Source organism: Physeter macrocephalus, unplaced genomic scaffold, assembly GCF_002837175.3.
Source record: "Physeter macrocephalus isolate SW-GA unplaced genomic scaffold, ASM283717v5 random_25, whole genome shotgun sequence".
In the NCBI taxonomy this organism is placed as follows: domain Eukaryota; kingdom Metazoa; phylum Chordata; class Mammalia; order Artiodactyla; family Physeteridae; genus Physeter; species Physeter macrocephalus.
In genome coordinates, this window is record NW_021145308.1 from 75,355 (window position 1) to 99,974 (window position 24,620).

Genomic DNA, 24,620 nt, shown 5'->3' on the forward strand with positions numbered 1-24,620 from the left:
GTTGCAGAATTTTGATATTTAACAAGATACTCTTGGCAAAAATGCAAAAAATACATAGTAATCTAATAAATTAAACCAAAAAATAGTAAAGGGGTATTTTTGATATTTCATTAATCAACCTCTTATATTCTAATATTTCTTGGAATTTTTTTTTTTTTTTGAATTTCTAGTATGACTTGGAATCAGGTCCCTTTCTGGGATGAAGAGTTTATATCCATAGGGTTTTTCCAGCATATCTGGCAGTAGTTCAGGAGCAAACTGCTCTTCTTCAGGGTTGTCACAGTATCTTGGTCCACTTTTGTTAAGAGATAGGTATTGTCCCCATTTTACAGATAAGTAACTAAAATTGCGCCAAAGCATATAATTCCCATTGTACGATTTTCTATGTCCCTTCTAGATACCTGACTCCAGGAGCTGTACTGTCTCCTCTGACCCACATTGAAACAGGTGACAGTAGGGGTGGGGGTAAAATGCCAAGGCAATGAGCTGTCTCCCAGGGAATTAACTGGAAATTTCTTTTTTAATAAATTTATTTATTTTTGGCTGCATCTGGTCTTCGTTGCTGCCCGTAGGCTGTCTCTAGCTGCGGCCAGCGGGGCCTACTCTTCATTGCGGCGCGTGGGCTTCTCATTGCAGTGGCTTCTCTCGTTGTAGAGCATGGGCTCTAGGCACGCGGGCTTCAGTAGTTGTGGCACACGGGCTCAGTAGTTGTGGCTCACAGGCTCTAGAGTGCAGGCTCAGTAGTTGTGGCTCACGGGCTTATTAGTTGCTCCGCGGCATGTGGGACCTTCCCGGACCAGGGCTCGAACCCGTGTCCCCTGCACTGGCAGGCAGATTCTTAACCACTGCACCACCCAGGAAGCCCCTCGAAATATTTCTCAAGCTGAGGAATTCCATGAACACATCCCCTAACTCCTCACAGGCATAAACCATCCTGAGCAGTAATTTTTCCAAACAAACAAACCTAGTTTCTTGTTAAAATAATCTCAAAGACTTGTGGTCAGTCTACAAAATGGAGGAAACTATTTCCTGTCACTAAAACAATGGGAAATTTTTTTTTTTTTTTTTGGTACGCGGGCCTCTCACTGTTGTGGCCTCTCCCGTTGCGGAGCACAGGCTCTGGACGCGCAGGCTCAGCGGCCATGGCTCACGGGCCCAGCCGCTCCGCGGCATGTGGGATCTTCACGGACCGGGGCACGAACCCGTGTCCCCTGCATTGGCAGGCGGACTCTCAACCACTGCGCCACCAGGGAAGCCCAGGAAATTTTTAAAAATGCTGCTAGCTAAAGAGAAGCAGTCTTTAGTATGAGAACATCTGACATATAGCTATTTCTATTCAAGAGGGACCCCATTAGCTCTGGTCACCACTATTAACTAGGCCTACTAAAATCTGATGACCTTGCTGGGCTCCTCTATGAAAATACTGGCATCAGGGACTTCCCTGTGGCGCAGTGGTTAAGAATCCGCCTGCCAATGCAGGGGTCATGGGTTCCAGCCCTAGTCCAGGAAGATCCCACATGCCACAGAGCAACTAAGCCCACGCGCAACTACTGAGCCTGCGCTCCAGAGCCTGCGAGCCACAACTACAGAGCCCACGTACCACAACTACTGAAGTCCATGCGCCTAGAGCCCACGCTCCGCAACAAAGAGAAGCCACCTCAATGAGAAGCCCGCGCACCGCAACAAAGAGTAGCCCCCACTCGCCGCAGCTAGAGAAAGCCCGCGTGCAGCAACGAGGACCCAATGCAGCCAAAAATAAATTAATTAATTAAAAAAAAAAAGTGGCATCAAGCAAGCTGAAGGAGGCTTGCACTCACTCCTTTTGCTCAACCAATGAGGCTTATGCTGAAGCTAAATGAAAATGTCAGGTCCTCAGGCTTTTAGGGCTCTGTGGTTCAGGCCAGAACTGGAATCCAGACGCCAACAGTTATTTATGGTTTCTCTCTTTATTGTTTCTCCTTTTATCAAAACCTGTCACAGCTGGGGGCCAGAAGGAAGTAAAAAAAATTCCCACAAACATTCCCCATCGTCCCCAGTTAGTCCTCCCCCACCCCCCACCCAGGGCCCTGGGCCAACCCTGAGCGCACATGATCATCTCCCCCACCCTCAGCCTTCCCCCAGCAATAAATACAGGTGACCATGATTCGATGAAACCACAACTGATTTCTCCATCTGGAATGCCCCTCAAGGGGACAAAATTTTAGGAGGCAAAAGAAGTCTCGCTCATCCCCTCTTAAGGAGTGGAAACTTCTTTCCCCCAAGGGACAGGGGAGGTAGAACTGCCCCTGTCAGAACCGCAGCTGCTCTAGATAGAAGCAGGGAGAGGAAAGGCTGGGATGCCAGGGAAGAGGATGTTTGCCCGCAACCTCACTCCTTTGATCCATTCATCCCTTATCAGGGTAAGGGGTGGACCCAGTGCATCAATGGGGCATAAAAAGGGGAGGCCTGATAGAGAAGAGCCAGGAGGAAGAAATAAAAGGAGGGAGAACAGTTTGGTGGGGAGGGAAGGGGAAGGAGAAAAGGAGCCCTAAAGCTCACTGCCCTCATCTTCTTCCAAGAAATGGCATCAACACACAAGAGATATGAATGGAGAGGGTATGGAGGAGATTCAGGGCCCCCAGAAGAAAGAAAAGAGAAGGGAAAGCAAGGGCCCTGTGGTCCCCAGGTCTTCACAGGTGAATGTGCTCCAGTCAGAGCAACAGAATATTTGGGGATGAAGGGAGATGTGGTGTCAAGGGGGTGGGAGAGGTCAGGAGATCACAAAATGAATTCAGAGCCCAGGGAAAGCCCTCTCATCCTGCCCAGATGTTGGCAGAATGTGGATCTTGAGATAAGAAAGGTGAAGTCTGGGGAAGGTCAAACTCCAGGGCAGAAGGAAGAGTAACTATCATGACCATCACACCCCACCCCAACATCCCCTGGGTTATCGCAGGCGAATACTCCAGTCGGATACCACACTGACGCCAGGCTTGCGCAGGGTCAACACAGAGGTCTCAGGGTCATGCTGGAAGGACAGGCGGCTTTCAGGAGATCCTGGTGGAGGAAAGAGAAAGAGTGCCAGAGTCAACAGCAACTACTTTCCTATAGGCAGGGGGTCCCCAACCCTGCCCCTGCTTCTCCTCTTTCCCCACCTGGGGGCCAGATCACTCACCTTTTGTCTGGAGTACCACGGTTGCTGGCTTTCCAGCTCCTATTATCACCACCCGCTCAATCCAAATTGGTGTCTCAAAGTGGCCTTTGGGGTCTGCTGAGCTGGAGGAAGCAAAAACGGATACCCATCAGGAAAAAAACTGTCAGAGCAGAACGGAGGAGAGCAGAGCAAGGCCATGATGTAAGAGCACAGTGAGCTGTAAACATCCCAGAGGCTGCCGAGGAAGAAAGGGTACCTCCTTACCTGGAGACAAGGGTGTTGCCAGAGAATGAGAATCGACGCAGCAGGAACTCATGGCGAGTCTGATAGTTGAACGTGTGCCCATCATCTAGAAAGAGCTCTCCTTGGGCCGTACCCTGAGCAGGAAGTGGGATAGGCGAGAGCCTGAGCCCAAGAGGGAGTGAGGGGCACATCCCCAGGGGACTGAATCCTAGGAAGGTAGGCAGATGGTTGAGGAAGCTCCCTGCCTATGCGCTCACCTGGAGGCTGAGTGCAACGAAAAGAGTGATGGGGTCATCCTTCATGCAGTCTGAAGAACGCCGCACTCGCATCCATCGGGGCACAATTGTCCCTCCACGCTGGAACACAGGGATCTAGGGCAAGAGCAGTGCTGGGATGAAGCAGCCCTGTTGTTCAACCCTGGGCCCTGCAATATCTTTTGCTCGTGCATATCTGTGTCCCCTTAGGAACTGGACTCCGAAACATACACTCTCTCCCCTTCTGGAAACCTACAGGCCGACGGAGCTGGCAGCTGGGCCAGGCATACTCACACTGCTTAGAGTTACAGGCAGATACAGGGTCTGGGGACCATGATGCTTCTGGTAGCTATGAACATCATACCACACCTGTGGGTAGAGAAGATCTACTCGGTCACTCACTGCACAGAGGACCCTCACTCTATTTACCCTCTCTGACCTCCACCACCTTTCCCCACCACACCCTTCCTTAACTCACCTCCCCTTGGCCAGGCAGATAGACCTGCACGCCATGAGCCTCAGAGTCTGATACAGGGTGAACCAGCAATGCATCCCCTAAGACACAGCAGAATCAACTCTGAACTGGGGAGATCAGTTCCCAAAGAGGGAGCCCTAGAGCACCCAGCCCCTTGCAGCCCTGGCCTCGTTCACTCCTCCCTCCCTGCACATCCACAGACACATCTCTCACAGTGCTTGCTTCTTCTCAGCCCTATCCCAACCCACCACTAACTGTCCCCCTTGTTTCTCACCAAGCAGGAACTGATCATCTATACTGAAGGTGGTCACATCCTGAGGATAATGCACCCACAAGGGCCTAGGAAGGAAGCAGGACAAGAAAGGAAGACACTTGCTGTTTGGCAGAAGTCAAAGATGCTACCCCAGGCACTGGCAAAAAGAACAGCACAGGGGAAAGACCCGCGAGCTGGCAGCCAGACAGACCAGCAGGCTTAAGGACTCAGCTATGCACTCTAACCTTGGTCTAGCCATTTAACTTCCTAACCCGTCTCCCTGCCTCCTCCCACCCTGCTCCCTCTGGAAACTGCTCTGCATAGCTACCTCCCAGCGGCCACTTCATTGTCCTGGCCTGAAAAGCCCTCCAGTTCAAGTTGAATTTTCCACTCCACCTCATCTACCTCTCCCTCTGGTTCTTTACCCCTGAGACACACTGGTTTGTTCCTACTCCTTGAACACAACAAACCCATTTCCATTTCATAATATTTGCACTTGCAGTCTCCCCTGCTTGGAACATTCTTCCTCTGCATCACAAAAGTCTGTCTTACTCATCGGTCAGGGCTCATCTTTACGTGGCCTGTTTGTGGAACTCAACTCCGTTACCCTGTTCTATTTTTTTCAAAAAGCTTGGCAGTTTTGGCAGTTTTCCTATTTCCATATTTGTTTACATGTCTCTCTGTCTTCCTCCCAAGAATGTAAGTTCCACAAGGGTAGGACACTTGTCTGACTTGTTTCTGGCTCTGGGGATAGTGATGAGTAATGCGTGTCATGTCATAAGCACTCAGTAACGTTTACTGCTCTTCATCTCCCCACTGGTCTCTTCTTACTCTTGACCTTGCAGTCAGAATTCCCTCCTTTACAAGGCCCTGGCGAATGAAGAAAGAGGCCCAGAGATGGAACCCAGTCTCCCAGCCATCTCAGTCCACTCTACACAGACCCAACTGAATGCCTCACCTCATGATAGGAATCCCTTCACGATGGGCCTGATAGAAGAGGGTGTACCAGAAGGGCAGCAGGGAGTATCGCTGACCCAAGGCGTCTCGGATTAGGTCATGGTACTGAGACGGTAACAACCACGGCTCTCGCCGACCAGTGTCCAAATGGGCATGTGCCCGGAAGAATGGCTGGTAGGCACCCATCTGGTACCAGCGCACAAGCAGCTCTGGCTCTGGATTTTTGAAGAAGCCGCCCACATCCGCTAGAGAGGGGAGGGAGGAAACCGGTTGGAAAAGAGGGTGAAGGAGGGCTGCTGGCTAAGGAGCCCCCAAGGCCCCACCGTGGACTGTCAGTTCTCTGCTCAGGCCTAGGTTTTATGCCCTCTACCTTGCCCCTCTCCCACCAAAGCAAGGCTCCAAGTTCCTCTCCCTCTCACCTCCACAGAAGGAAAGTCCCACCAGCCCCAAGCTGAGACACATAGGAATAGAGATCTTCAAATGGTCCCACTCGGCAGCATTGTCGCCAGTCCACACGGCTCCTGAGGAAGAAAAGAGGGAGGGAGCTTGCAAACAGTGAAGGGGCTCAGCCTTTTATAAAGCTGACCTCTCTAACCTGCCACATCTCCTCTGGGGCCCCCAGAGTCCTGCTGAAGATGGCGGAGTCCACAAGAGCACTTCAACAGGGACTGGCCCTCCCACTCCCTGCCTCGCTTTTAGTGAACAGCTGGAAGGAAGTACGTAACTCTCAGAGGATGGACAGACTTCTCCAAGAACCAGGCCCAGGTCCCTCTGCCACGGCTTTATTCTCCAAATCTTACCAAAGCGCTGGGAGCCAGCGAAGAAAGCCCTGCTCAGGACAAAGGGGCGTTCTATGCCCCCAGAGCGCAGCACCAGCCCATCAGCAGTCGCCATGTGCTGCGTGGGAACAGGAAAGAAGGGCAGTGAGGAGCAAAAGCCAGCTGTCGTCGGTGCACGTCCTCGGCCCTTGGTCTCTCCTCTCTCAGTCCCTTACCACGTAGAGGCCATAGATGTTATGCACGTCTCGGTGCTCCCAGCCCCCATAATGCTGGGCATCCTTGAGCATGGTGACCTCAGGACCATTGAACACGGACGGTTCATTCATGTCATTCCAGACATAGAGGTTGGGAGATGAGCCCTGAGGACACAAGGCAGAAAATGGGGACAGACGACATAGGGGAGGAAGAAGACCAACAGTGTCAGAGCAGCTCCTAGGAATCCAGAAAGATGCATTTCTCAGGGCCCTCCCAGGATCATCAAGGCCCCCTGATATCTTATGAGCAACCAACCATAGCAGGGCTAGCAGGCAGAGAATGACTGATTCCAAGAGGTAGAGTGGGAATGACAGAGGCAGGTTGGGGAGGGGCTGCCATACCTCATAATTGTCAAAGCGAAACATGTTAGCCCACCAGGCCCTCATCTTGGGATTGGTGAAATCAGGGTAACCAGCTGCACCTAGAAGAAATCAAGGATGGCTTTCAACCCGAGGGGCAAAATAGCCTCCACTCTAGCTCCCTGGTCTCCCAATAGCCTCCTTCAATTCCGGGCCCACCTACCTGGCCAGCACCAGCCTTCGTAGTCAGAGCCATCCCGGGTTTTAACGTACAGACCCAGGTTCTGCAACTCTTCGTGTACGCGGTAGCCAGGGTCCACCTTGATGTGGGGGTCCACGATGGCCACCAGCTGGGGGCACGGAACATGGGTGGTCAGAGTTCTCCGGGGCTATCATGCCTGAGAAAACCAACCATGGCTGCGGCCCTCTTACCTTCCGCCTCTTGGAGGCCAAATGCTCAAGCATGGTGAGGGGCTGGGGGAAACGGCTGGGGTCCCAGGTGAAATACCGCTTGCCATCAGCATGCTCAATGTCCAGCCAGATGACATCGCAAGGCAGGTTGTGATCATCGAAGCCCTGATCGACTTCCAGAACGTCAGCCTCATCCCGATAGTTCCAGCGGCTCTGGTGGTAGCCGAGGGAGAAGAGCGGGGGCAATACCTGGGTCCCTGCAGGTTCAGTGAGGGATGGGGGTCACAATGGGGTCAGGCTCAACCTGGGGCCAATGCGGATGCCCAGAAATTGAGGGCGATGAAAGGGCACAGGGCTAGAGAACAGGCCAAGGCACAGGATTTCTGAAAATGCAGTCATCCCTCTCGAGAAGACAAGGACCAAAAAGGGAGGCTGCAGGCTGACACAGTAGGGACACCGCGTACCTGTGAGACTAGCGTACTGCCGGAAGACATCAAAGACAGACGGCCCAAGTAGCAGGAAGACATCGATGATGCCACTCTCCGATATCCAGCGAACATCTGTCTGTGGGGTCTCCCCAGACCCCTGCAGGTAGTCCAGCATCTTCCCGAACAGGGTCTGCAGAGGGGACCAGAGAGAGGTCTGACACCACCCTCTTGCTACCCAACCCAAAGACAAAGCGGCGGTGCTCTCCTCAGAGTCCTCACACAGCTGGCTCCTTGAGTCACTTCGGGCTGAGATTAAACGTCACCTCCTCAGTGAGGCTTCCCTGGGCCCCATCATAAGCAGCACTGCCCATGCCCATCACATGACCGCTGCATTTCTTTCTTAGAACTTACCACCACTGAACTCGTCTTCCCTCTGTTACCTGTTTAATCTCTGTCTTCCTCCTTTCCTAACTCAGTGAGCAATATATCCCCAGCACCTAGAAAAGGGTCTAGCTCCTAACGCGTACTCAATAACAAACGTATTAATAAATGCAGAAAAGGAAATACCTTCCCCATGAGTCTGTGTCTTCTGGGAGTGTCTGGGGAACGCATACGCTGCTCACAAGGCCCAGGGCCTGTCTCTCACCCAGTCCCCAAACAGGTATCCAAATAGGCCACCCTACCAGCCTCTTCAAAGCAAATGCCCCTAACACACCCATTTGTCTCGAGGCCTGACGATTCCCTCCCTTATTGCCCCCCATGCCTGTGCTCTCACCTTGCCTGCAGTGTTGGAGGATATGTCAACCCAGGTCTCTGCGGCGTTGAGCCAGAAGATGCCCAGGTCCCGATGGGGGCTGTGTGCTAAGAGCACAGGCACAGACCCATACAGGGCCATGCGGTTGTACAGCTCATACTGGAACACGTCCAAATTGTAGAGGCGATATGGCTCCCCACCCCTGCAGGCAGACAGACAGACTGGCCCCGGGCCGTGGCACGCACAGCCCCAGCCCCATAGACACAAATGAGGGATAAAAACTGGCCCCTCTGCCCTTTCTCAAAGCAGAATTTTCTGATGGCCAAAGGTTCTCTGGCACAGGAAGTGAGCCACGCTTGTCTGGAGTGTCTAATCTGTATGCACATCTCCCACAGCCCTGACTTCTGACCCCGTCCCTCCTCCCCATATCCTGATGTCACTGTAGAACTCACTCAGTGACTTTCAGCCTCAGGTTGTCTGCATGCTCGGGAATCCCATACACATGCTCCATGCCTGGCAGAGAGAAGTCCAAACTCACAGACGTGGGGCCTGGAAGAAAAGCAAAAGATGAGCTCCAGAGCTTCTGCTTGGCAAGGACTCCCTGTCCCCCTGCCCAAGGCTCTCCCAGCCCCTCACCATAGGGCTTGCTGTCAGTGTGAGTTTTAAATGTCTCTTCCCAGGCTCCTGGCTCATCTTGCTCTGCCTTCCCCTGGGTCTCGTCTGGCTGGAAGGAGAAAGCAGACCACTACTCAATCACACACCAGGTCCTCTCTCCTCCCTTGCCCATTTTGTAAATCCCATCCGTGATGGCAAGACTAAGCTCAAATTTCTTGTGGGCCTTTCCCGTCCAACCTCCCAGCCAGCCCTGTGCTCCAACCACCCACCCCCACCAACTTGCCTTGTCACCATCCCCAGGTGCTTCCTCGGGCTGGGCCCCATCGCCCTCAGCTGGGTCTTTTGATCCTTGCCTGGAAGGTAGGAGAGCTGTCTGCTCCAATCCAGAGGGGGCAGGGACGAGGGGCTAGTGGAAGGAGGGGTGAGGGAATAGAGAGCCAAGGGTCCAAAGGAACGAAGGCAATGGAGGAAGGGACTGAATGTTAAAGCTTGGAAACGGACCCCCACTGAGCAGATAAGTGTGCAAAGGACAGGGAGAGAAATGAGAAAGGGAAATGAGAAGTAAATGCCACCAAGAGGTGCCTTCCAAACACAGGCCCAAACCACCAGCCTCTGCCACCATTCCAGAAGAGACAGGCAGACAGGTTCAAGGGCCTGGGTTCGGGATGCCAGTCCTAGCCCTGCTGCCTCTACCAAGAGACTCTGGCCCCAACTTCCCTCACTGGGCCTCAGCCTCTTGGAGTGACACAGGGTTTTGCAAAGGCAAGTGAGTCATAACCATGGTCAAGCCTCTACACAGGGACTCAAACAAGAGGTTCTGCCAAAGGATGCTTTCAAGGGCAGCTGGCAAGCAGCTCTGCCCAGAGCCTCAGTGCACGCCAGCTGAGAGGCAAGAACCCCAGCAACAGGCAGCATCTCTCCACCCCTTGGCAAAGCAAGAAGCTCCCTACATTCCTCAAGGATATGCAACATTTCATCTTCCTTCTCCCAGGGGGCTCCTAGCCAGGGAAATGGGGAACAGGAACCAGAGACCATATAGCTGGGGAAAAAGAGGTGAGTGAAGGACAGGGTACGGAAGGGTCTGGGGCACCTTCCCTGGGGACCAGAGTGAAGGGCGGGTAAGGGCAGAGGAACAGATACAGTACCAGTGGTCATGGATTTACCTAGAGAAAAGGTTCTTGATCTTATCCCAAATGCTACCGAGCGTGACACTAAGTTTATCCGAGAAACTGGGGCAGGAGGAGACGGGGAGGGAAGGGGAGAAGGAGGCACAAAACCAACACAAAAACAGAAACATAAAAGTGAGTTTCAGTCGACACACTTCCAGAGATGGGGTAGGGGAAGAAATTAAAAACAAAAAACAAAACAAAACAAAACCAAAAAAAGGAAGAAAATAAATCTGGGAAATGTGATGGTGTGAGAGGGGGAAGAGGGAAAGGCAGACCCGGTCAGACCTCTCAGGGAGGAGGTGCCCAGGGTACAGCTCACGGACAAAAGTGACTGCCTCCTGGTCTGTACGGGAAATGGAGAAAACTTCGACCCAGGTCTGCTTCCTACCCTCCCTGATGGTCAGCTTCTCCCAGCCCCCAGCCCCGACCTGGCTCTACTAGCACCCTGTCTCCTCCCAGGGACCCAGTGCCAGACCCTACAACACCCCTAGGTTCCTTCACACTGGGTCCCCTTCACTGCTGACCCCTGTACTCACGAGACCCTGGGAGCCCTCTGGCGCTCAAAATTGAAGAGTCCTCGGGCATTGACACTGAGCAGAAGGCTGCGGGCCTCCAGCAGGTCGAGGCGGAACGGCCGTGCCGTCAAGATGATTTTATAGGGTCCCTCAGCCATGGTTAGCTCCACGCTGTTGTCATCCCGGCCGGAGACAGAAAGCCTGGGAAAGAGATCAAAAGGGATATAGGAAGTGCAAAGTGCCAGGAGTAGTCATGACACTTAGAAGACGGGGGACCTGCTAACAGCTATACAGGCAGTGTGGTAACAGTACAGGGACAGAGAAGTTGACCAAAGGAATCAAATAAAGAGCCTGGAAACAGACCCAAGCATCTTAGAATGTTGAAACGTAACAGACGGCATGGCAGTTCAGCGAGGTCAGGAGGACTATTCAATAACAGAGTGGAAAAACACATTTTCTGTATAGAAAAGAAATGGTATCACATTCCTACCTCATACCAGGTACAAATATCAACTCCAGACAGATTATGACTTAAAATTTTAAAGTAAAATCTTTAGAAGAAAATAGTTAAAAATATTTTTCTGACTCTGAGGTAGAGAAGGATTATTTAAACACAACTTAGAAAACACTAACACCAAAAGGTAAGAGACTTATCTACCTGACAACATAAAATTCAGAATTTCTATTTATTGAAAGATACCTTAAGGGTAATCAAAAACAAGAAAAGTCTTGAGGAGCTGTCCCAGTCTAGAGGAGCCTCAGGAGACATGACAACTAAATATAAAACAGTATCCTGCATGGGATCGTGAAGCAGAAGAAGGACATTAGGTTAAAAACTAAGGAAATCTGGGATTTCCCTGGTGGCGTAGTGGTTAAGAATCCGCCTGCCAATACAGGGGACTCAGATTCAATCCCTGATCCAGGAAGATCCCACATGCTGCGGGGCAACTAAGCCCGTGCGCCACAACTACTGAAAGCCCACGCGCCTAAAGCCCATGCTCCACAACAAAAGAAGCCACTGCAATGAGAAGCCCGCTTGCCGCAACTAGAGAAAGCCCGCACGCAGCGATGAAGACCCGATGCAGCCATAAGTAAATAAATAAATAACAAAAAAACTAAGAAAATCTGAATAAAATATGGACTTTAAGCTACAAGGATATATCGTACAACACAAGGAACGTAGCCGATATTTTATAATAGCTACTAAAATGGAGTACGACCTTTAAAAATTGTGAATCACTATATTGTACACCCATAACTTACGTAATATTGTACATCAACTACACTTCAATAAAAAAAAATGAAATGGTGGCGCAGTGGTTAAGAATCCACCTGCCAACGCAGGGGACACGGGTTTGATCCCCGGTCTGGGAAGATCCCACACGCCTTGGAGCAGCTAAGCTCGTGCGCCACAACTATTGAGCCAGAGCGCCACAACTACTGAAGCCCGTGAGCCTAGAGCCCGTGCTCCGCAATAAGAGAAGCCACCGCAATGAGAAGCCCGTGCACCGCAACGAAGAGTAGCCCCTGCTCGCCGCAACTAGAGAAAGCCTGTGTGCAGCAACGAAGACCCAATGCAGCCAAAATAAATAAATAAATAAAATTTAAAAAGATAAAAACTTTAAAAAAGGAATAAAAAGAAGAAAAAATATGAACTTTAGTTAACAATAATGATATTAATTCATTATGCATGACAAATATACCACAATAATGTTAACGGGAAAACAGGAGTACAGGGTATACAGGAACTCTCATAATATTCTTGAAACTTTCCTATAAATCTAAAACTATTCTAAAATTAAAAAATCGTTGGGACTTCCCTGGTGGCGCAGTGGTTAAGAATCCGCCTGCCGGGGCTTCCCTGGTGGCGCAGTGGTTGCGCGGACACGTGTTCGATCCTTGGTCTGGGAAGATCCCACAGGCCGAGGAGCAACTAAGCCCTCGAGCCACAACTACTGAGCCTGCACACCTAGAGCCTGTGCCCCATGAAGAGAAGTCCGTGCACTGCAACGAAGAGTAGCCTGCACGCAGCAACAGAAGACCCAATGCAGCCAAAAATAAATAAATAAAAATTTAAAAAAAAATAAAATTAGGGCTTCCCTGGTGGCGCAGTGGTTGGGAGTCCGCCTGCCGATGAGGGGGGCACGGGTTCGTGTCCCGGTCCGGGAGAATCCCACATGCCGCAGAGCGGCTGGGCCCATGAGCCATGGCCGCTGGGCCTGCGCGTCCGGAGCCTGTGCTCCGCAGCGGGAACGGCCACGGCGGTGGGAGGCCTGCATACCGCAAAAAAAAAAATAAATAAATAAATAAAATTTAGGGCTTCCCTGGTGGCGCAGTGGTTGAGAGTCTGCCTGCCGACGCAGCGGACGCGGGTTCGTGCCCCGGTGCGGGAAGATCCCACATGCCGCGGAGCGGCTGGGCCCGTGAGCCATGGCCGCTGAGCCTGCGTGTCCGGAGCCTGTGCTCCGCAATGGGAGAGACCACAACAGTGAGAGGCCCGCGTACCGCAAAAAAAAAAAAAAATAAAATAAAATAAAATAAAATAAAATTTAAAAATCTTTATTTTCAAGACACCTTTAGAAAAGTAAAAAAATAAGCTACAATCTGGGAAAAAATAGCTGCAATACACGTAAGTAATAAAGAACTGGTATCAAGACTAATGAATTTCTACCAATCAGGGACGACAAACAACATAACAGAAAAATGAGCAGAGCAGTGAACTTCCATTTCACAGATGGTAAACCAGAATGACAGATAAATATATGAAGACATGCTCAGTATCAGTAATAAACTGGGAAAGACAAGCAAGCCAAGACCACCACATGGTATCATCCTACAGCCATTCCACTGACAAGAATTAAGTCCAATAGTACCAAGGGTTGGAGAAGATGCAGTTCAATAAGCCTCTTATACATTGCTGGTGGAAGTGTAAATTGGTAAGCCACTTAGGCTTTATCTTGGAAAGTTGATGATTTCCATATTCTACAACTCTGCAGTTCTTCTCTTAGCTATGCACCCAAGAGAAACTCCTGCACAGGGAGACAGGAGACATGGACAAGAATGTTCACGCCAACACTGGAAACAACCCAAATGCCCATCAACACAGAAATGCAAAAGTAAATCGGGATATATTCATGTAACATAATATGATACAGCAGTAAAAATGAGTTTCTGAAGCTACATGCAACAAAGTTAAATCCAGTTAAGTGAAAAAAGGAAATCCCAAAAGACCACATTGACTATGATACTTTCCCTATAAAACTCAAAAACAAAATCACATAATTTATTGCTTAGGCAAATGTACGTAGTGTGTATATATATATATACGTACCCGTGATATAACTGTGAGAACAAAAAAACAAGGGAACAATAAACTTCAGAATAACAATCAACTCTGAAGGAGTCAGGGGTACAGGATAGTGAGATGTATATGTTTGGGTTAGGTGAAGGGTTTATCATGTTATTTTCTAAGTTAAATACTTAATAGAGAGCCATGCGTGGAATAATGACGACGATGTGTCATGACCCGAGTATTTGAATAATCCTATCCTGAATATCTGAGGAGAAATTGAGGACGGAGGAAGGGAAAGAGAGAAGGAAGGGAGGGAGGAAGGAAGGAAGGGGAGAAAGAAAAGAGAAAAAAAAGAAAGAGAAGAAAGAAACAGACGAGACAAGACGGGGGACAGGACGGGAAGGGAGGAACCAACCACAGAGACACTGTATTCCTGGAAGGCGAGCTCCATGGCCTTGCTGACTCCCTCTTGTATCTCCAGCACCTAGGCCAGGCCTGGCACAGAAGAGCAAGCAGTATTTCTTTGCTGACTGAATGAAGATAAAGGGTGAAAGAGGAAACAAGTGAGGGAATTCCCTGGCAGTCCAGTGATTAATACCCTGTGCTTTCCCTGCCGAGGGTGCAGGTTCAATCCCTGGTTGGGGAACTAAGATCCCGCAAGCCAAGCAGCTCGGCCAATCAATCAATCGATCAGTTGAGAAAACAAGTGAAACAGAGGAACAGATGAGGGAAGGCTAAGGAGAGCGGCCGGGTGCTATTCAGCTATTATCCCAATGTGGAAGAGAAAGTCAGCTGCCAAATAAAGGTTCATGAGGAAGGAGAAAAGGGCCATGGAGATGGATATGTTTCTCAGGAAAAATTTACCCAGCTGTGGGGGGATCAGCCACCAACACATCTGGCACACGGTATCGGGGCCGCCGGGGCTCTAGTTCATCAATTCTGATCCGAGTCATGTTCTTTCGAAGCCCCTGGAGCTCCAGCACAAGCAACACCTGTGGAGGCAGAGGTCTGGGTCTGGAGAAAGGAAAGGGCTATACCAGGAAATGCCCTCTGAACCCATTTCTCTCCCGAGGGGGTCTCCTCCTTTCTAGCCCTTTGCCTAAGGGATCTGAAATCCTCACAAAGTAAAAGTCCCAAGGTTAGATGGCACAGGATGTTGGCTATAGGTTTGCCCTTCCCGAATTACCCCTTAGCCATTTCTCCACCCCCACCAGACTCTTCCTTTTCTCCCCTCACCTTAGTGACTTCGTTGATCAGATGGACTGTGAGGGCATCAGGACCAAGCTGCAGAGAGTCCAGCAAGGCTCGGTATGGAGAATGGCCTGGCCGTATGCTTCGTTGCCTCCTGCCAATGTGAAATGATTGAGAACGGGGGAGGGTTCCCCAAGGCCCCTAAGTCCTTCTACCAGCTGCCGTGCCCCAGGCTACCTCATCTGCCACAGCCACCTCCCACATTACCCTACTTTTCTGTTCTGATCTCCCAGAAATATCATACTTGCAGAAGGAACTCTCTTCGCAGGTCTTAAAGTTGCTTCTATCCACAGCAAGGGTAATTCCCAGGCAGACCCCTAAACAAGCCAGTACCAAACCAGTCCAAGACCTAGGGGGGAAAAGGACAAAGAGGGCACGATCAGCACAGGGTCAGAAAGGGCCCCACCTCCTGAGGTAAAGGCCTCTTCCCACCACAACCCTAAAAGGGGAGAAAAACAGAGTCCCATTAAACAGAAAACAAGGCAGAGTGGACAGGGGTTAAGCGTCAGGCCTGAGGATTTGACTCACGCACACCTTTCCTTCAAAAGGCAGAGGAAGTGGACAAAGGATCCTTGGCCTTCAGAGGCCTGGTATTGACTCAGGTTACATCAGCCTCTCAGAGGAAAGGAACAGTAACAGCCAGCGCCAGGGGAACTGGTGGTACCATATGTGTGGAACAGAGAAACAAAGTAAGCCATGCCTTTTCATTGGCAAGACACTGGGGGGACCTACAGTGAAAAAGTTCAAGATGTACCCTCAGCTAGCCTGCTGGTCACAGGTTCCTAGGGTCCTAACATCCCTAACACCCTAGGCATCCTGCTCCTCTGATCTCCACTGCTATATATTTGACGTAAGTCACCACTATCACCATCTAAGCTTGAAAAGGATAATAGCTAACCTGTATTGAGTCCTAATATGCACCCGGGGGCCTGGCTAACTGTCTTATACTAGTTTTCAACTCTCCCTGCTGTTTTCAGTAGTGTCTATGCCCAGGTCTCACCCTGAGATTTCAATCTAATTGGCCTGAAGTGGGACCTGGGCATCAGATTTTAAAGTCCCCTAAACAATTCCAATAGGCAACCAGTGTTCAGAACCAATTCTTTACACAGACTAGTAACTCTTTTCCCTTTCTTTCACTGTTTTCTTGGTGAATGTAGGATTAGGATTTTTCCCAGATGGGAAAGCTGAGGCATAAAAGGTTCAATAATTCATCCAAGATTTAACAGCCAGTACGAGGTGACACTGGTGAGCTCAGCTCTGCCTAACTCCAGGGCCCAGGTACTTCATGATGTACAGCACATTGCACTAACCACCAGCAGGGCCTGCCTCATTGAGGGCCATCACACCAAGGTTACCACAAACTTGTCACTTCCCCAACTTGCTATCAAATGACAGACAAGGGACTAACAGGCTTATCTGAACAAGTTAGTTTGTTACGGATCTATTCATCCATTCTGAGTAAATCCTAAATAGGGATTCCCACACTTTAGCGTCTGTTAAGAGTTACGTGCAGTGCTTACTAAATGAAGATTCCCGGGTCCCAGGGACTCTGCAGTTTACACATGCTCTCCCAGTGGCTGATTAGGAGCACACTCTGAGAAAGGGTTCCAAATAAGGGAAAATAAACAAAAACACACACTTCTCCTCAGCACTAAAACTTTGCTACCTGCTAACAGGGTAACCAAAGAGCAGGGCCTACAAACACATTGTATCCAGCATATCCTCAGTACCTGCTTGAAAGCCAAAGGTAAAGAAAATCACTAGAAAGGAGATCACAGAACACAGTAAGCCCTCCAGTTCCAGAAGAATGTGCTAGGCAAGCCAGGCCACACAGAAAGATGAGGAAAACACCAGGCTTTGTGGTTTAATAGGTCAAGCAGGAACACGTAGTAGCAAAACAAGCAGAAGAAATGCTACCAGAAAACTCAAAAGCAAGGCATGTGGCCCAGGTCCTGAGGAGTGACTGCAGCGGACACCCTGAGCAACCGACCCCATGTCCACCAGCCCAAAGCAGCAGTAATCAGAAGTACAGTGAATTAAATACTCTCTGTGGAGTCCTACTTGCACAATCTACAGAATGGGTTTGGAGAGACGCCAATGGGGATAGGATTTCTGAAAGATTTTTCAGATGTGACCTGTTGGAAGGCCCTAAGAACTCAGGAATGCCTTGAACGCCCCTGGGCAAAAGGTGGTCACAAGCCAAGGTCAGGAATGAGTCGCAGGGAAAGGTGCACCCATTTATTGTTTCAGGTCACAGGCTTCTGGAGTCGAATTTACAATCCACGCTTTTTTCACCGCTGCCGACAGTACGTGCCTCTCCCACCCCGATACATCCGTTAGGTCCTGGTAAACACTCTGTGGCGCTGATGACTGTTTCGAACCGTCTTTTCAGCAATATAAATGCAGAACAAACCACTGTTGTGTTTGAGCAACATCATCCAGGTCGACTGTGAACTTACGGGATCCTGCCCCAGCCGTGCCCAACGACCGTGGACACCAAACAAGCCAGGGCTGGTGTCCACGTGAAGACAAGGGCAGGGCAGGGTCCGGGGCTCTCGAGGGGAGGGCGAGAAGGGCAGTGGAAGCAAGACTGCCGGCCGCGGTGCTTCCAGCGCGGCTCAGGGGCCGCAGGGCAGCAGGCTGCATTCCCGGAGGCCGGGCCGCATCTCGTCCTCTGCCCCGATGGCACCGCGCATTGCAGGAAAGAGGCGGCAGCGTTAACCGCCGCAAGCCGCCAGGGGAGGGCGGCGGCTGAGAGCGATCAAGCCCAAGAAGAACGCAAGGCTGCGGCCTTCTAGAGCCACCGGGCCGGAGCGGAGAGCCCCAGAAACAAGGGCCCCCCGACGCGGCGAGGAGGCTGGGGGCACCTGAGGCCGCCTCCAGAGAGACAAAGAGTCCGCACGAGGCTGGGGGTGGCGGAGTCTCAGGAGAACATACAGGAAGGAGAGATACGGGATTTGGGGGTCTGGGGGCGTCCCCGGCGCGCCCCCGGGATCCGGGCTCCTCACCGCCTCCTACGCGCCGCCACAGCCGCTACTGCCGCCATCTTGTGCCGGGTTTGCTCCTTGACCCGGAGCTTCCCCTCCCCCAGCGCGCGTTGAGCCACGTATCTTAGCGCCCGCCCCTTCCGGCTTCCTGATTGGCCGGGCCACACTGAAGCCTGACGTCTGTCCCATTGGCCGAGAGCGTACCCTAAATGCTCGCGGGGGCGGGGCCGGGGCGGGGCTTGAGGAAGGGGGCGGGATTGTTCAGAGCCAGGTGCTGTCCGAATCTGCCGGCTCTCCGCATCAGACAGAGGCACTGGACTCTACTCTGTTTTTCTCAACTCGGCAAATTTTATTTAGAAAAAACGGTGGGGGAGGAAGAAAGTGACAGCGCTGTTTTAGGCCAAGGTCTTAGAAGAGAAACCTCCACCTTTCTGCAGCTCCTTAGCCCCCTGTCTCTCCTGGCTCAACCTCCCTCGGCTTCTGGAGCATGGAAAGGCTATGTCCCCTGACGAAGGAGATTGGACGGTGAAGGTGCCTGGAAACGGCCAGAGAAAAGGCCCAGGCGGTCAATGTTGCGGTGGAGGACGCTGTGCAGCACAGCCAGATGGGCTCCACCTTCACCCCCACCCTCCCTGGAGAAGTCCCGGATGAAGCGGCCACGCTCTGACTGGAAGATGAACTTCTGGGGCAAGGGCCCGTGCTCCCGGAGAAAGCCCCAGACACTGAGCAGCAGCAGACGCACTTCAAAAGGTGCCAGTTGACTAAATACCTCGTGCATATTCCCCAGGGCTGGTGGCAGGAGGCTTCCCTCAGCCATGACAGCCACCAGGGTGCAGGATGCCTCCAGGTGCCAGGGGGAGTGGGCTGTATCAGGGTGGCGAGAGGCTTCCCAGTGGCCCAAGAGGGCGGCCAGCAGCCCCCGCAGCAGCACGGAGCAGTAGCACAGGGCTGGGGGAGCAGCTGCTACCAACTTTAACAGCTCAAAGAGCAGAGGCTGTTCCCGGAAGCGCCGGCCAATGCGGAGATCCCGCTCCACGGTGGCCCGGGCATGCTCCTCAGGCGGCCAGGCTAGCTCAGCACCGGCTGCATCGGGACACACACTCTCCACCAAGGTCACTGCCACTGCTTTGGCTGCCTCCGGGCTCAGGGTGGGAGCCCCCCAGCAGCCCACACATTCAGTCCCCCCAGGGGCACTGCAGCAGTGCACCAGGAGGCTGAGGAGGCTCTGGGTGTTATACATCACTTCTTGCTGATTGCGTGATTGGGCACACTTGGGTGGCTTTAGGCCACGGCCGATGACTCCTGCGTGGAAAACAGACCAAATCCCTCCAGGGCCCGGCACAGCTGCAGTGTGCCGCCGGTTCGTGTCCAACAGGGAGGCCGAAGCCAAAGGAGCTGAAACAACTGAGAGAGTCTCATTGTCCCCATCCACTTCCCCACCAAACAGTTCTGTGTTGCCCCGATGTAAGGCTCCCTCAACTAGCAGCTGCAGGACAGCCTTGAGCCCAGCCGGGGAGGTCTGGGAGAGGCGGGTAAGAAGCTGGGAGGCGGAAGCCACCCCTGGGGGACCGTGCAGCCTGAGAGAGGCAAAGAAGCGATGCACTCCAGCTCTCACCAGTCCCAGGAGTTGGGAAGGGCACAGGGCTTCCGGAGGAAAGGGACAAATGGCCAGGAGGGAGGCAGAGGCTTCGGCTACTTCCTCCTCAGGATGGAGCAGGAGAGGAGCCAGGTCAGACAGATGAGCTGAGGCAGACTCCCCAAACCGGGCCCCTAGGGCTGCAGGGCCCTCACCACCCTGCTGTTCCCACCCCACTAGCAGTGCCAAGTTACGCAGGAACCGAGCTGTGAAGGGAGGTTGCAAAGTCCCTGCGTGTACCCTAGCCAGGCAGCTTCGGAAGGCCAGGGGCAGGAGGCCAGAGAGACTGACCACCAGCCCGGCGTATAACTGGGTGGCCAGACTCAACTCTTCAGGGCTTCGGGCCCGGCTCAGGAGATGGCCCAAGGCCTCAGGTCCGCAGCTAGGCCGGGTATAAACAGAGAGCAGGCCAAGGAGCTGGTGTTGCCAGAGGAAGCGTTTCCGTTCCAAACGTAACGTCTCTCCACACAGCTCTCCAACGTGGTTTCTTAGCGCATCTAGAAAGGGCACGGGGCGGGGGGGCGGGGGCGGGCCCAGCACCCCTTCCCCAGGAGACCCTCCCCGGTGATGAACCAGCTTTTGCAGGTGCAGCAGCAGTAGCTGGATCAGCCGGTCGCAGGCCTCACGCACGGTGTCTGGCACAGCCAGGCCCTGGGTGGTGATGACTGAGGCAGGCATGGCTGTGTCCACCAGGAACTGCAACAGGCGGTAGGCACCTGCCCCAGAGGCCTGGCTCACCAGGTGCACGGCCAGGTTCAGCATGTTGTCCAGCTCCTCTCGGGGAAATCCCTGCAGGTGTTGCTGCAGCTGACTCAGCACAGCTGGGGGCTTAAGGCAATCCACCAGCTCTGCAGAGACTGTGCCCAGCAAAGCTGGTGACATGACTGCCAGCTGCAGGAGGAAGGGAACTGTGGCCTGAAGGGAGGGATCCCCACTCCGGCCGCCAGGGCCCCCTGCCAGACTGTCATGAAACATTCGCAGGAGCTCCCGTCGGATGCTGTCTCCATGGCGGGAGGCCAGGTGCCCTAGGATGCCTACAACTGAGGCAATCTTGGGCACCCGTTTCTCCCCAGGGATAGCAGGAGATCCAGGGAAGGGGTCTGTAGAGGGGGTCTGAGAAGAGCCTCCACCACTGCCACCAGCTCCACCTCCAGCCCCACTGTGAACACAGAAGTCCTTAAGGCCACAGGAGAGAACTCGGGAGATGATGGTACCGGGAAAAGAGGAGCCAATATGCGCCACAACCCAGTCGAAGTGTGGGGAATGCTGGACAGAGGTATCCAGCAAGGCATCCACGCAAGCATCTGGGCAACTACCAATGAGAGCCGAGAGGCACTGAACATAGATGTCCATTAATGTGCGTGTGGCCCGACAGCCCATCCACAGCTGCAGCAATTCGTTGAGAGAGCCAGTGGCATGGGGCACACGCTGGTGCTGGCCCGAGTAAGTGCTGCTCAGTTGCCCCATGAGGTCAATGGACCATGCACTAATCACAGGTGCCCAGGCCTTTGGGTTGGCCCGGATAAACTCAGACAGCACCTGCTGCACTTCCTGCACCACATCCTCTAGACCAGGTCCCCCAGCAGGGACATGGGAGGGTGGCGGTGGACGGAGGTGAGGTGGACCGGCCACAGGGCTTTCATCCAGGGCAGCCAGGTGGGCCCGGACACTCTCATCAAAGACACCTCGCAAGTGGTCAAGCACAGCAGCCCGAGCAGGTGGCAAAGAGCGGAGCAAGAGAAGGCCACAGCGAGCATGTTCCCGAGCAGAGAGTTGGTGGCCCAGAACAGGGTCTACACCAGTCAGAAAGGCCTTGATTTCCTGCGACAGCTCCTGAGCACTGTAAGGAAGCAAAAGAAGCAGAGTTAGAGTGTTGGGAGTTGTTAAGCAAGTTACATTCCCTCCGTGAGCTTCAGTTTCTTTCTATGTAGAATAGGGATAACTGTACCACCCTCAAAAGATAATGTTCGTAAAGCACGTAAGCACCATATCTAGGTCACACTACTCAGTGAATGCTAGCTATTTTTCTTTTAATAAATAACAATAGTATCAATATTAGATAACTCTTGTAATACGTCAAGTTCTCTTTTAAGTACTTTACTTGTATTATTTCAATACAGATAACAGCCCAATAAGGTAGGTACCATTATGATCCCATTTTACTGAGAAGGAAACCAAGGTAAGTAATCAGACTATAAACTCCAAGAGGGTAGTTAACAGTTCTCTGCTTTTCAACACTGGATCCTCTTCTACTGGGGTGCCTGGAATATGGGAAATACTCAATAAATATTTGTTGAATTGAGTAAGTATATTCTGTGTTCCTGTAACATCTGCTTTAAACACACCTTTCTAGCTTTACTGCACTCCCCCCTACATACAAACAACAACGCTGGATTTTGCCCTTAATGGAAAGAAAATTCTAAGCCCAAATTTGCCCTTATTAAGAGCTCTCCCTCCCCAAGCCTGCTTCTTCCCATATTCTGCAAGCATCCTAACCACCAACCACTTGGACTCCACCACATCAACAGCCACCACCTTCCCAGAACCCTCAGTATGCCCCAGGAATCAAGGTGCCCCAGGGCAGAGACAAGCCAATGCCCTTCAACCCTTCCCCTCCTGAAACATATGGGTTCAGTCTTAGAGGTTCAGGAGCCAGTGTTATTTCCTCCTATTGCATTTTCTGCCAAAGAAGACAGCATCCTCTAGAGGTTGATAAGGCTCTGACTGTGCCATTCATCTCTGGTTCCTCCAAAAAAAACCCACTCTACGGTGAGGGGAGTGTCTCCGTTGGAGAGCAAGGGAAAGGCTAGAAGAAAGCATTCTGTGGGTTTCTGGGCCTGGGTGCTCAGGGAGTCTCCATGAAGTCTGGGGACCCTGGGTTCCCTCGGGTCTAAGGGACAGGGCATCTGGGTTCCCAAGCGTTCTGATATTCCCAACTCTTGGAAGAGCAAGGCCAGGATCTGGGGTAACTGGGCATTGGGGTTTAGGGGGAGGCAGTACCGAGATCTTGGGAGTGCGGGCACTGGAGCCCAGAGTTTTGGTGAGGCAGTCCCTGAGTTCTGGGAAGACCCGACCGGGAATCTCTGAGAACCCTGACGCGAGTGCTCGAGGTGGGATCCGGGTTTCTGCCGAGAAGGCTGGTTATCGGCGCGGAACCCCGCGGTAGGGAAAGATGCCAGGGGCTCTGACTACCTGAGCGGCGCGGGACCGTGGGAGACCGGGGCAGGCCCGGGAGGCCCTGGGGCCCCGGGAGGGTCGCACAACGCGGACATCCCGGAGCCCTAGCCCGAGCCCGAAGCGGGAGCGGCGGAGCGTAGGGAGCGCATGCGCGCTGCCGGGAAACCCGAAAGGAACCAGCGACAAAGCCTCTCAGGAAAACCAATCCGGCGACGTCCGTGACCCTCACATATTGGTTCCGAGATGAGTCGGCGTCCCAGAACGGGGCTGCACCCCTGACAGCGGGAAGCCGACCCACCCTCAACGCAACCATTTTTCCCGCCCCCCAGAGGACCGTTTACACAGACTAAGGCTAGCTGCGACCACTTAATTGGATTTAATTAATTTTCCTAAAGCCGAAACAAAATTTTCAACTCTCGAGGTTTTAAAAAAGGAAGCACCTTAGGAAACATTTTAATCAATAACCAGTGACAATGTAAAAAGCAGTTAAAGGAGAGAAGGGAAGAGGGAAAGCGGAAGAGAGACGGAAAGAAAGGAGTGAAAGTCCGTAAGAGAAGATGAAGAGAAGACAAGGAAAGAGAGGGAGAGGAGGAAGCCTGAAATAAATTGGCCTGGCTACGCTGAAAGTGTTCTCCCAGTCCTAGGTTGGCACTACGATCTTTGTCAGGCTCCCCAGTTTCCCAGTGCAGGGGGACGTTCCCCAACCTCACATCCCCATAGCTGCAGAGAGAGCTTGGTAACCTTATGAGGACATAATACACCTCATCAAGAGCCCCCGCTCCAACCAGTCTATCTAGATGACGTTCCAGCTGTTCCACTAACTGGCTGTGTACTTCATTTAACCCCTTTCTGCCTGTTTCCTTTTCTGGAAATCGGGATGTTAATAGTACAATTACCTCACGGGCTTGTGCAAACTGAAACCAGGTAATATGTTTACTGTGTAGCACTTGGTGCCTGCAATGGTAGGTAAGCACTATATAAGCAATAGCTGTTTTTATTATATTTGTTGAATGAACTCCAGCTCTTTGACAGCAGGGATGTTGCCAGTTTTGTTAAAGGCTTTATCATCATCACATAGAACGGTGTCTTCCTGGCATGTAGCAGGTTCTTAATAGTTGGTTGGATGAATGAAAAGGAAAGTAGGTTCTGAGGCCTGTATTAACCAGAGGGCTTACTGTTCTCAGTGGAAATGTGAGTTAGAATAACACCAGATGATAGGTTCTAAAGATATCTTTGAAGTGACCGTGTTTTAAAAGCTAAATGATTAATTATAGTGGTTCTATATTTATTCTTAAATTTTAGAAGTTCGATCACTCATGAGGCGTATATGCTCTAGGACAGTAAATATGAGACAATTTCTGCTCCTAGCTCTGCTTCAAACTTGGACCCAACACTTCCCTTCTCTGGGCCTTGACTTTTGATCTATGAAAAGTGGCTCTTGGGGACTTCCCTGATAGTCCGGTGGTTAAGACTCTGCATTTCCACTGCAGGGGGCATGCGTTAGATCCCTGGTGGGGGAACTAAGATCCGCACTCCTCACGGCATGGCCAAAAAAAAAAAGTGCCTTTTGAACCCGATAAATTCTTCCAGCTATGAGACTATTATGTGGTCCTTGCCCTTAAAGATTTCACAATCTAAGGGTGCTTGTTTTAGTTAGACAGATCTGGATTCATGTCTGCTATTAGCAATGTAACCCTGAGCAAGTGACTCAGCTGCTCGGAGCCCCTTTCCTTATCTGTA

General features: G+C 51.9%; 2 protein-coding genes across 3 annotated transcripts; both read right to left on the reverse strand.

Moving 5' to 3' along the window:
* Window positions 1-1,930: 1,930 nt before the first annotated feature.
* On the reverse strand, window positions 1,931-18,150 carry GANAB (glucosidase II alpha subunit). 2 transcript variants are annotated; one of them, XM_007109947.3, is made up of 25 exons: window positions 18,089-18,150; window positions 15,325-15,429; window positions 15,066-15,174; window positions 14,694-14,821; window positions 10,559-10,738; window positions 10,017-10,082; window positions 9,137-9,206; window positions 8,875-8,962; window positions 8,691-8,787; window positions 8,260-8,440; window positions 7,521-7,674; window positions 7,078-7,313; window positions 6,869-6,995; window positions 6,688-6,767; window positions 6,307-6,450; window positions 6,113-6,209; window positions 5,732-5,833; window positions 5,314-5,557; window positions 4,377-4,441; window positions 4,106-4,182; window positions 3,922-3,996; window positions 3,631-3,744; window positions 3,395-3,507; window positions 3,152-3,252; window positions 1,931-3,033 (listed from the first exon to the last, which is right to left on the reverse strand). In XM_007109947.3, exons 1-25 carry the CDS (start codon window positions 18,124-18,126, stop codon window positions 2,924-2,926), a joined length of 2,901 nt encoding a protein of 966 aa, XP_007110009.1. In that variant the 5' UTR covers window positions 18,127-18,150; the 3' UTR covers window positions 1,931-2,923. The 2 variants fall into 2 exon arrangements, with proteins under 2 accessions (XP_007110009.1, XP_007110010.1); XM_007109948.3 differs by lacking the exon at window positions 10,017-10,082.
* Window positions 18,151-18,395: 245 nt separating this feature from the next.
* INTS5 (integrator complex subunit 5) lies at window positions 18,396-23,030 on the reverse strand. The gene is made up of 2 exons (XM_007109949.3): window positions 22,896-23,030; window positions 18,396-21,543 (listed from the first exon to the last, which is right to left on the reverse strand). The coding sequence occupies exons 1-2, from the start codon at window positions 22,973-22,975 to the stop codon at window positions 18,564-18,566; spliced, it is 3,060 nt and encodes a 1,019-aa protein (XP_007110011.1). The 5' UTR covers window positions 22,976-23,030; the 3' UTR covers window positions 18,396-18,563.
* Window positions 23,031-24,620: the final 1,590 nt, after the last annotated feature.